We start from the raw sequence: 12,398 nt of genomic DNA, 5'->3' as shown, positions 1-12,398 counted from the left end.
TCAATTTTTCTATTTTTAAACATGTTCAAAACATCTTAAGAGGCATGTAATGCCGGTTATAAAAAATGTTATTCGCACGTGGATAATAATGTGATTAAATTAGTTGTAAAATGATTGTATTTTTTTAACAAACAATATTGTCGACACTAAGGGGGAGGGGTGGACTTAGCCTCACAATGGGCTCGCAATAATGTGATTCAATCAATTGTTTATTAAATATTATTTTCTCTATTCTTAATGTAAATTCTATAGAGACCGATTTTATTATATGAATTCAACTGCTTTAATTGCTTTATAAAGGGTTTCTTCTAGCATGTTTGCTTGTTTTTTTTTTTAATTAGTGCCTCATAATAAGCTATGTCACATCCTGTCACGGGCCCCCACCACATCTCGGGCTTGACTCCACCGTACACGATATTGTTTGCTTTTGGCCCCAACCACGCCCTCACGGTTTTGTTTCTGGGAACTCACACGAGAACTTCCCAGTGGGTCACCCATAATGGAATTGCTCTCGTGCAAACTCGCTTAACTTCGGAGTTCGAATGGAACTCGAAGCCAGTGAGCTCCCAAAAGGCCTCGTGCTAGGTAAAGATGAGAATATACATATAAGGCTTACATGATCCACTCCTCTGGGCGATGTAGGATGTTACAATCCACCCCCCTTATGAGCCCGACGTCCTCGTCGGCACACTTCCGGTTAGAGATTGGCTCTGATACCAAATTGTCACATCCCGGCTTGGGCCCCCACCACATCCCAAGCTCAACTCCGCTGTAGCACGATATTGTCCGCTTTGGGTCTCGATCATGCCCTCACGGTTTTGTTTCTGGGAACTCACAAGAGAACTTCCCAGTGGGTCACCCATCATGGGATTGCTCTCGTGCGAACTCGCTTAACTTCGAAGTTCGGATAGAACCCGAAGCCAGTGAGCTCCCAAAAGACCTCATGCTAGGTAGAGATGAGAATATACATATAAGGCTTACATGATCCACTCCCCTAGGCGATGTAGGATGTTACAGGCTAGCAATAATGTGATTTAATCAATTTTTAAACATGTTCAAAACATCTTAAGAGGCATGTAATGCCAGTTATAAAAAAGGTCATTCGCACGTAGATAATAATATGATTAAATTAGTTGTCAAATGATTTTTTTTTTTAATAAACGATATTATCTACACTAAGGGGGATGGGTTGAGTTTAGCCTCACAATGGGCTAACAATAATGTGATTCAATCAGTTGTTTATTAAATATTAGTTTTTCTATTTTAAACACTTTCAAAACATTTTAACAGTCGTGTAATGCCCGCTATAAAAAAAAGTCTTTCGCATGTGGATAATAATGTGATTAAATTAGTTGTCAAATGATTTTTTTTTTTTTTACCAAACGATATTATCTATACTAAGGGGGATGGGGTGGGCTTAGCCTCACAATGGGCTAGCAATAATGTGATTAAATCAGTTCTTTATTAAATATTATTTTCTCTATTTTTAAAAACGTTCAAAATATCTTAAGAGGTATGTAATGCCAGTTATAAAAAAAAGTCTTTCGCATGCGGATAATAATATGATTAAATTACATTAAATTAGTTGTCAAATGATTTTTTTTTTAACAAACGATATTATCTACACTAAGGGGAAGATGATGGGCTTAGCCTCACAATAGTCTAGCAATAATGTGATTCAATCAGTTCTTTATTAAATATTATTTTCTCTATTTTTAAACACGTTCAAAACATGTTAAGAGTCGTGTAATGCCTTTTATAAAAAAGGTCATTCGCACGCAAATAATAATGTGATTAAATTAGTTGTCAAATGATTGGTTTTTTTTAAACAAACGATATTATCTACACTAAGGGGGAGGGGGTGGGCTTAGCCTCACAATGGGCTTGTAATAATGTGATTCATTCGGTTGTTTATTAAATATTGTTTTCTCTATTTTTAAACATGTTCAAAACATCTTATGAGACGTGTAATGCTGTTATAAAAAATGTCATTCACACTCGGATAATAATGTGATTAAATTAGTTGTCAAATGATTGTTTTTTTTTTGGGAACTTTAACGAAAAGCTCCCGGTACTGTTCACTTTAACGAAAAACCACATTTTTACACTAAAAAGTCAATTCTGGTACTATTCACTTTACCCTTTATTTTGTCCTTATCATTAAAACTCAAAGTTTTCAAACCCTTTTCATTAATTTTTTTTTTTTTTTAATAAACAATATTATCTACACTAAAAGAGAAGGGGGTGGGCTTAGTCTCACAATGTGATAACAATAATGTGATTCAATCCATTGTTTATTAAATATTATTTTCTGTATTCTTAATGTAAATTCTATAGAGACAGCATGATCTAAGATTATTCATTTACTTCAAATATTTAACTTTTCTTGTCAATTTACGCATATAAATACATTTAAAATGTGTATGTCGCACGTAGCACAAGATCACCGCCAAATCCTTTTCCTAGGAATCCTCAAGATCCTGTGATCGTGACCGTTCATCATATATCGTACGGTTAGAAATCGTTAGTTACTATTTATATTTAATTTTAAATTTTAAAATGATTTCTAATTGCACGATATACAATGAACGGTCACAATCACAAGATCCCTAGGATTCCTAAGAAAAAGATCCGGCAAGGATCCTTTTCCTCGTATTATTACCTCACAACATGAGATGGTCAGAATTTCACTTAACAAATAAATTACTATAAAAAATTAACTATGGTACAAGGTAAACTTCCAAGAAGGAACTTTTACACCCATCCAATGCAATGGAACTTTCACTGTGAGTAAATTCAACAACACGAATATGATGAGCTATGGTGAAAACAAAAAATGTTGTATAACCGGAGGGACGAAAGATCTGGCTTAACGTTGTCAAGAAACTCCTCGAATCATCTGACCACAATGCGCTCTCTATTTCTTTCGATTTACCTCCAACTATTGTCATACCTGTCACTGAATTCTAGACCTTCTCATCCACATCAGAAGATTCTGATAATAAGCCACTGTTCCTTTGGGATTTGCCGCTTGGAAGACGCTCCTTGCCTCCTGGCTTGGACGAGGCATTGCCGTACCATATCATTCCCAATATTGCGATGAACATACCTATGACTACTTGATGATTGAGACCCTCTTTCCCGAAGAATATGAATCCTAAGATCAAGACCAGGATTGTCTTCATATGGCCAAGGACTTGAAATGACACAGCAGTAAATCTACCAATGCAGATGAACTGGCTGAGGTTGGTTCCAACCGCAATGGTGCAAGACAGGACAATCAATGACTGCACAAAACAAATAGCTGCTGAAATCATTAACCGCAGTGACAAAGTCATTTCAGCTGTAAGCAAAATGCAGGCAGTCATATGTCATAATAACCGCTTCAAACTCCACCCATTTTTATTTGTCTGAAAAGACCTATCATATAATGGTCTAACTAAAGTTTGCTTAAAATGCAAGAATATTTGTGTCAATCAGGCCCTGTAGAGGGGAAAAAAAAACACCAGAAAAAAGAGTCATGTGTATATTATAAAGATTATCATAAAGAAGAAACTGTGGATTACATGAAACATGAAAATTAATTGACTATACTTGAGAAGTGATAACTTTTTATTCAATTTCATAGGGAGAAAAAGAACAATTCATCAATAAGGTCAACAGTTATTGCACAGTTAAATGAGGGATGCTGCAAATCTTGCACAGTTATTGCACAGGAAAAACGTATTTTGAAACTTGTTTGGAAGTTCTTTCAAAATAACTTTATAAGCGCTTTTGGTGAAAATGTTTTTACAACCAATTCTTAGCCAAACCCTTAAGGGAATCCTGGAAAAGCACTTCAAGTGCTTTTGGAACTCAAAAACAATTTCTTTAAAAGCACTTTCTACCATTATACAAGCACATCCAAAGGAGCCCTATGTGTGCACTATTGTTGGCTTGAAGTAGTATAGAGTTTTGTGCACTCATATTGGCACCTTTCAGGTTGATACAATACAGAGAGAGGAAATATGGTTTCTTTTCCTGATAAATAAAATTTTCCAAAACTAATTGATTTGGCACCATAAATCTCTTATGGAATTTGCCAAGAAAAACTTTAAGGCTCACCAGATTAGGAGCTGCCCACATTTAAAAATATCATGACGTTACTAACACACAACCACACAGTTAGAGCCTGACACCACAATTGAAACAACAATCAACATAATACATTGGAGAAACCAAGGATCTAATAAATATCGTGCAAACTTGTCATGGAATACAAAGAAATAAATCTACTATTTTGAAGGGTTAGCTATGATATTGAATATAATGAACATGCTGCGAGATGCAATCACAAGAAGATGTGGGCCTAACATTCAGAGCACATGCAACTGAGCATGAATAATGGAAGAATATTATTCATATAAAGGGTACTGAAACATTAAGTAATTGGGCCCCACTGTGATAAACATGTATCTATCAATAATAAGATTATCATATATAACTTACCGTAGATATCAAATGATAGTCGTACGAGTAAACTGTTTTATTTGTCAACCAGTAGTCCAAGAAGGGGCCTAATATCAGCAAAGATGCAGCCTGTACTGGTGCAGTATGTCCCAATAAGTTGAAAGACCCAAGAGAATACTTCCGTTGAAGAGAGTGTACATACTGCACAAACTCAGATAGTGAACAATGTTGCAAGGCAAGGGACAAACAGAATAAAAAAGGGAACTTTAACGAAAAGCTCTAGATACTGTTCACTTTAACGATAGAGGTATTCATTAATTCCCCCCCCTGAACTTGTGACCATTGGCCAATTTCCCCCCTCAACTCTCATAATTAGTCAATTTGCACCCTACTGTTAATTTTTTTTAATTTTCCATCTATTTTTTTTTTCCTTTCAATCTTTCTAATAACTTCCAACAAAGTACTAAAATTAACATAAACTCACTTACATAATATAGGGTAAAATGTACAAAAACATAATACAATGTGATATGGGTTGATTATAAGAAAAAGTTATGAACCGGGTTTAAAGCATGTAGAAGAAGAAATAATAATCCTAAACTCATGGATCAGACCTATTTCAATAAAATGGGTTATTCTTAATAAGGAGTCGAAAATTATGAATTGACTAGCCATTTTTGCAATAAAGCTTGATTCTCCGCAATTTACTTGAACTTAGCTTTCACTTTTATAAAGAAAATTGTATTCACATACAAAAATGTACACATCAATCCTTTTCGTTATCAATTTTGTATAGTAAAAAATCAAATAAAATTACTCCATATTGATTTATTATGACTAATAATACTATCTATGATAAATTGTAAAATTCTAAATTTTAATCTATTTGTAATAGGATAAAGACATAGGAAAATGATTAACATACATCTTATTTAGTTTCTTACACACACTTGTTTAATTATGATCAAATTAAAAAATTAACAGTAGGGTGCAAATTGACTAATTATGAGAGTTGCAGGGAGAAATTGGCCAAATTAAAGTTGAGGGGGGAAATTGACTAATTATGAGAGTTGAGGGGGGAAATTGGCCAAAATTAAAGTTGAGGGGGGAAATTGGCCAATAGTCACAAGTTCAGGGGGGAAATTGATGAATACCTCTTAACGAAAAACTACATTTTTACACTAAAAAGTCAATCTTGGTACTATTCACTTTACCCTTTATTTAAAACTCAAAAGTTTTCAAGCCATTTTCATTAGTTTTCCTAATAAAAAATGGCTAAAGTGGGGCTTGGAGTTGACCAAAATTAGTCAATCCACATCTAAGAACACATCCTATACACAAACTGATCTGGACACTCAACATCTCACAGCCCCAACCCATTTAGAAATAATATGGCTATTGATTAAGGTTAGCCGGTTAAACAACTTGAAAATTTCTTAAGTAGATGCATGTTAAAAATAATAGATGGAAACATCACTTGAGTTGAAACTTCATATGTCGAGCCTCAGGAGACCACAAGACCAGGAGACCAGGACTTGCTGAATGACCATAACCCATTCCATCATATCCTACTGTATCTATATAAGATCACGAGTTTCAGTTAAGAGGTACTTACATGCTGTTGAAGGGCAGTGCTCCAAACTGCTACTAAAGCAGCTATAAAGCCCTTGGCATTGACACTGACATCAGTAACCGTACAAACTGCAACACCCAGGAGAACCAATGTTATGCTCAGCTTTGTGCCCCTTGAGTAACGCACATTGTCCAAGACAACTTCAAGAAAACATGATACTGGGATCATAGTCAGCTTCGCGATCTGACAATAATGTTTGAAAACAAAACCACGTTAATTTTTCAAATCTATATCACGAAAAAAAAAATATGTGGTGTTCACTAGTTTACCAACACTAACCTGATAGAATCCCACAGAGTTCCACATTAAACTCACATTCATTCCAACTATGGAGAAATTCGCAAATAAAACAAATTTCAATAGATCAGGTAACGGTAGCTGAGAGGGCTGGATATATCCGAGCCATTTAAGAACAACGGTCAGTAAGGTTGTTGTGGCAAAATGCAAACCCGTTAATGTTGTAGCTGCATTATGTAGAGAAAAATGTCAAGATTCATGCTTCTGCTACAGTTTCCCAAAATAAAATCTTCTGTTTCATTTAAAGCAGCAGTGTGTTAGATTACATATGCAGAGCCATTCAAGGTCCAAATGTGTCACCTGACCCTTCTCAAATTTTGCCTATTTTGCGTTCATTCGTACTGTATCTTAATTTATTAGGAAAACTAATGAGAAGGGCTTGAAAACTTGAGTTTTAATGATAAGGACAAAATAAAGGGTAAAGTGAATAGTACCAGGATTGACTTTTTAGTGTAAAAATGTGGTTTTTCGTTAAAGTGAACAGTACCGGGTGCTTTTCGTTAAAGTTCCCTAATTTATTTGATTTTATATTAGAGCTGAACCTTCTGAGCCCTCACCCTTTGACTCTCTTTTCTTACATTTGATCCATGTGTGCCACTTAATGCCTCAATTTTTACTTAATTTATCCTCCTATCTAAGGCCAGCTCTTAAAATCTTTCCCTATTCGTTATCCCTATCTCATTATTGTGTCAAATTGCGATTACTTTTTATTTCACATTCTCATTCGGATTCTCATTTTGGAATGGTAACAGATGGGATATCAAAATTGCAGTAATTATAATGATTGCATTGCATATATAGATGAGTTTATTGTTTTGGCACCTTAAATTTCATTATCACTGTTTGCTATTTAAAGTTGGTTTCCTTAGGAACAATCTTGGCTCCACCATTGTAAGATTATGAACCATCCACACTACTAGATGGTTGCCATGTCGATGACATGTTAAGAATATGTCATGCACACTACTCAGGTAATATCACTTAAATAATATTATATTTATGATTATATTTTTATCCGGACACGCTTGTAGACTTGTAATTTCTCCTTAAGGAAAAGAAATATGGCCAAAATACGATTTAGAGGACTTTATTCTAATTGTGGACTGGATAAAAGTCAAGCTCCTCTTTGAGAATTATTTAGCAGAAGAGAATAGTTCTTTCTGCACCCACCGCATGGTTGTGTGATTCTCTTTGAGAAATTTTGGGCTACCTTGCAACTGGACTAGAACGAAACTTAATAAAAATGGTTTGATGGCAATTAGGCACCACCATCAATCCATCTTGTTTAGCACGCCAAATTGTTTCACCATCATCCCCACGTTTTGACTCTTGCTACCAACAAGCACAAGGGGCCTAGAGACCAGAACAAATCGGAGAAAGATCATTACAGGGTTAAGGCCTACAATTCTACAGTGAATTGGAATATCTATGCATTTTCGTTTTCCTTTTCTGCACCACCTTTCAGTTATAACTATTAGAACCTAAATCATTAAGTAGAATTAACATTTCAAAGAAAAATATTTGTCCTCTTTAGTCAACTTTATGCAATGATTTTCGGGACCATCTTTAAGTCATAGAGGTTTTGTTTATATCCAAGATCAAATAGATCCTTCTCCACACACCAATCATAAAATGGTGCAAAGTTTAATACCACCTTCCAATATCTAGTTATCAATCGACCATTATAAGCTATGTCAATAAACTCCCCCAATCCTGTGATCTATATTCATCGAGTAGAGTATGGCTTTGAGGTTAGTTACACTCCCTCGGTCTTTAAATTTAATTGGCGGAAAAGGAGGAGCAATAACAATTTGAAAACTAAAAAAGGTAATTTTCCAAAAAGCAAAGTGAGAAAATTTACCAACTCACAAGAGGCAACCCGAAACCCGAAAGACAAGAATAAATATTTTCATAACGACTTCAAAAAACATAGCAATATATAAAAGAAAAAAGAAGCGTCCTTTACGACATTTCAAAGTGATTCTAAGAAGTAAAACACTCAGAAATTTGATAGATGTTAATAAAAAAATAGGCATCAAACTGATTACTGATTTTATAGGGGAATGCAACTGAAGAAACTCAGCGAGCAAAACAGGACAACAGAAACTTACCGAAACTGAAACCGTGAGTAGCCATCAACGATTTATTGACAATGATTATACCAACAGATGTTACGACATTGAACAACCATGACGCGGCATCAAGAGAAGCCTTCCGATCAGCTTTGCCTGCTGAAGCCATTTTTAACCTACAGCTCCTACTTGATCACCAGATTCTTCACTGCTTACTTAGTCTTCATAAATCAATCCGCCCGCCCGAATCGTTATCTGTGCAGCATTAGGGCATCATATTACACACAATGAATACTAAAATCAGCAATTTTCAAATTAACCACCGAAGAAGCAATTAAATTTCCAAATTGATCCCAGATTTGAATTTCTACACAGAAGAACCATGAATTCAATACAATAATATAACCCAGAACACAAATGAGAAAACAATTTCCAAAATCTGAACCGCCATTGCTACAATCCCAAACAGATGCACGAAAAAATCAGAGGGTAACAAAATATGATAAAATAAAATTTGGATTTCAAACTGCATAACAGATAACAGAAAATGTAAGTCAAATCCAAAGCAGCAGCCAGCACCCCAATTAAACAAAAACTCCAATGCTTCAATTTCCCGGGAAAACAATGGAAAACGAAAAGCGAGTGGGAAGCTGAAAGTGGAAACCTGAGAAACGAAGACGAAGAAGAAGAAGATTCAGAGAAGGCCTCGGGATTTGCGCACGTAATAAAAGGAGGAGGAGGAGTTTGAGAGAAGAACAACGCCCCGAATTCGATGGCGCTTGCGGAATTGAGCAACGCCGTCCTCGTCGCCATTAAAGACAGAGATGGAGACGTAGACTGTGAGAAAGTAAATCAACCCTCTCTCTCTCAACCTTTTATTTTATTTTAATTAAGATTTATCTTAATTATGTTTGGATTAGGAGAAGGGTCCTTCAGGTGCGATTGGTACGGGACGGGACGGGACGGGACGGGACGGGACGGAACGAAGGTGTAATTTTTGAGATGGGACGGGACGGGACGGGACGGAACGAAGGTGTAATTTTTGAAAAAGACATGGGGTATATTTGTCTTAAAATGGTAAAACATTGTGTTCCACAAACGTGGAACAAACCCGTTCCAGGGGGGAGGTGGGACGCAAAAACACCCAAAATCTGTCCCGTGGAACAGCACGTTCCACCCATTTTTGGCGCACCAAACGCGGGACGGAACGCCTCGTCCCGTTCCGTCCCGTCCCGTCCCACGTACCAAACGCACCCTCATTTTGGGAGGTAGATTTTCTGCCCTCCTAATTCCGTGCCTTTTTGTTTTGTGTGATCACGGTTAAGTTACATCAAACTTTTATATTATTTTTTTTATAGAGATAATAAGACAAAAATGAATAGTAATATAAAATATTGACGTGGCTTAATGATGTGGTAAAAACTAACACACAAATTAAGTCCTATTAAGATAGTTGTAGTACACGTAATTAGGGATTGTTTTGGGCCGGAGATTAGTTAGGGATACTAATCAACACAAATTTAACCTAAAAACTGAAAACTAGACTCAAACAACTCAAAACAAGCTAAACTGATTCAAATAACACAAAACTAAGTTAAATTGACTCAAAACAAGAACTAGACGGTGATTTGGACGAAAATTAAACTACAAATACTCAGAATACTAAATGGGGGTTGTTTTGACGAATTTAAAGTAAACCTAAGTACTTGCAGAAACAAACTAAAGGTAATACAAAATTGGATGTTTTTAGGGGTGTAAGGCTAGTTAGAGGGTTCTTCTCCACACATGGCACATATGCATACAAATTGATTTCCAATTATTATTCCTATAAACCATGAATGACAATGCCCCCAAATTAATCGTGAGAAGCACAAATTAACTTTCAGATTTTCCTAAATTCATTGAATTGGACTCGGCGACGCAACCAAATTATTCTTATCAAGTTCCCTATATGATCAACATGATAGAGATACATATCAAAGATCATTAAGTTCTATGAAAATCATAAGCATTGACAAGGCATTCATAACTATGAACTGCATGATATTCCTGCCAGGAAATTACTTAACACAATCATGACTAGTGACTATAAGTTCATAACGATTAGGTAAAATTCTCTTATATTCTAGCATTAAATTCATGCATGCAATCTAAGTATGCATCCTTAATTAACACACAAGAACAAGTTCTCCATAAAACAGATAAGTAAATTGCATTCACAATTCATGAAACAATAACTGGATGTAATCAATTCATATCACATATATGTTCATGGCTTTGAATTCACCTCTAACTAAAATGAAATTAGTTCCACATGTTCATCATAATTGAAAACCAAATTAAAATAAACATTGAACTAAAACTAAGGATAGAAAGAACCCATAAACGCTCTAGCACTCCAATGGCAGATTTGGCACAATCCTTGGCTGCAGGGTCACGGCACAAGTCCTTCTTCTCCTTGCAAGCACGGCACAAGTCTCTAAAAACTCTCAGAAACCTGTGGCACTCTTTTTATTTTTCTCTCTGGTACCCTGAATGGTGTGAATTTGATGTGTGTATATATATATATATATATATATATATATATATATATATAGGGCTAGGGCACGGCACAAAGGTTGCAAAGGAGAAGGATTTGGCGTGACAGATTCCTAAGGGGAAAGGGATAGGGTAATTCAGCACAAATCTTCTAGAAAGGGGTGTTGTGGCAGGTTATTAGGGGAACGAATAAGAGGGTGCGGCACCAATTTAGGGCAGAGGATAGGGTTTCTAGAACCAGATATTTAGGTGATTTAATGTGAAATTGATTCCCCCTTGCAGCTGGAATTTAGGTAGACTAGGATTAGGATAAGGTAAGATAAGGTTTGTTTGGATAATGTTGGATAAGATAAGATTTTGGATAATGTTCCTTCCTTTTAACTGATTCCTTATCTTCCAAGTCCTGAATTAATTTCTCCATCTCTTTAGCACATTCCTAGCCTCTTTTGATCTTCAAAAACGTCCATCCACCTTGCTCCATGCATGTGCTATCCATTCTTGGCCCAAAACTGCTCTAATATGCTCCAAATTGCCTTTTCTTGCCACTTTTGCCATTTGGACCTACAAACACACGAAAATAGCTTAAATCACTATAATAAACAGAAACTAACTCACTAAATGCAAAGAAACAAGCTAACAAAGTCGCATAAATATGCTCCTATCAAATTCCCCCACACTTAGCTTTTACTAGTCCTCGAGCAAAACAAAACAAACAAAACATAACCTAAACCTTCCAATGTTTGCCTCATGGATTTCCAATGAAACCTGACATGTTAAAAATCATTACTGCCACATATTTTAGCTATCTTTACCCTCGAGCTCATACTTAATCGTAATCACCACTCACTAGCTCGCATTTAATCAATTAAAACAATGTTTTGAATGTAGTAACTTGCCTTAGAGAATTCCCTCAATTCCTCACTGGATATACTCTCTATTTTCACACAGATTTTCTGACTACACTCCCTATACTAAGTATATGTGAGAAGATTGATGTAAATATGTAGACTAGCACTCACATATGTTATAATAAAGAAGACACTTTCTGGAATTATTAATATAACATGTATATGATCTCATGAATGAAATGCCACTACTTAGAAGCCAGAATCAGGGATTCTATATGCTCGTACCAATTTCAAACTCCACATATTGAAACAAATAACAATCAAGATAAAAGTCTAAGGGTTGTAACGGGCTAAGGTATTGGCTAACAAAGAATGGTCAAGGATAAACAAAAGTCCTTAAAGCGATAGTAAGCAAAGTAATGAAATCAACATTTAGAATTCAACTTTTGAATGCAACAACTAACTTTAAACACAAGGGAGAGATTCTTACAACACTTAGGGCCGGATTCAAACTTTTGGACCCTTTCTTCAACAACCAATACTTGTGAGCTCATTCTCACT

At 35.7% G+C, this 12,398-nt stretch overlaps 1 protein-coding gene across 1 annotated transcript; it reads right to left on the bottom strand.

The window, feature by feature from the left end:
* Nucleotides 1-2,685: 2,685 nt before the first annotated feature.
* On the bottom strand, nt 2,686-9,306 carry LOC126602585 (UDP-rhamnose/UDP-galactose transporter 4-like). Its single transcript, XM_050269482.1, has 6 exons — nt 9,116-9,306; nt 8,491-8,706; nt 6,362-6,546; nt 6,065-6,265; nt 4,489-4,650; nt 2,686-3,287 (listed from the first exon to the last, which is right to left on the bottom strand). The coding sequence occupies exons 2-6, from the start codon at nt 8,618-8,620 to the stop codon at nt 2,967-2,969; spliced, it is 999 nt and encodes a 332-aa protein (XP_050125439.1). The 5' UTR covers nt 8,621-8,706; nt 9,116-9,306; the 3' UTR covers nt 2,686-2,966.
* Nucleotides 9,307-12,398: the final 3,092 nt, after the last annotated feature.

Source organism: Malus sylvestris, chromosome 15 (genome assembly GCF_916048215.2).
Source record: "Malus sylvestris chromosome 15, drMalSylv7.2, whole genome shotgun sequence".
Lineage (NCBI taxonomy): Eukaryota > Viridiplantae > Streptophyta > Magnoliopsida > Rosales > Rosaceae > Malus > Malus sylvestris.
The sequence above is the reverse complement of the archived record's forward strand: the minus strand, read 5'-3'. Positions and strand labels throughout refer to the sequence as shown.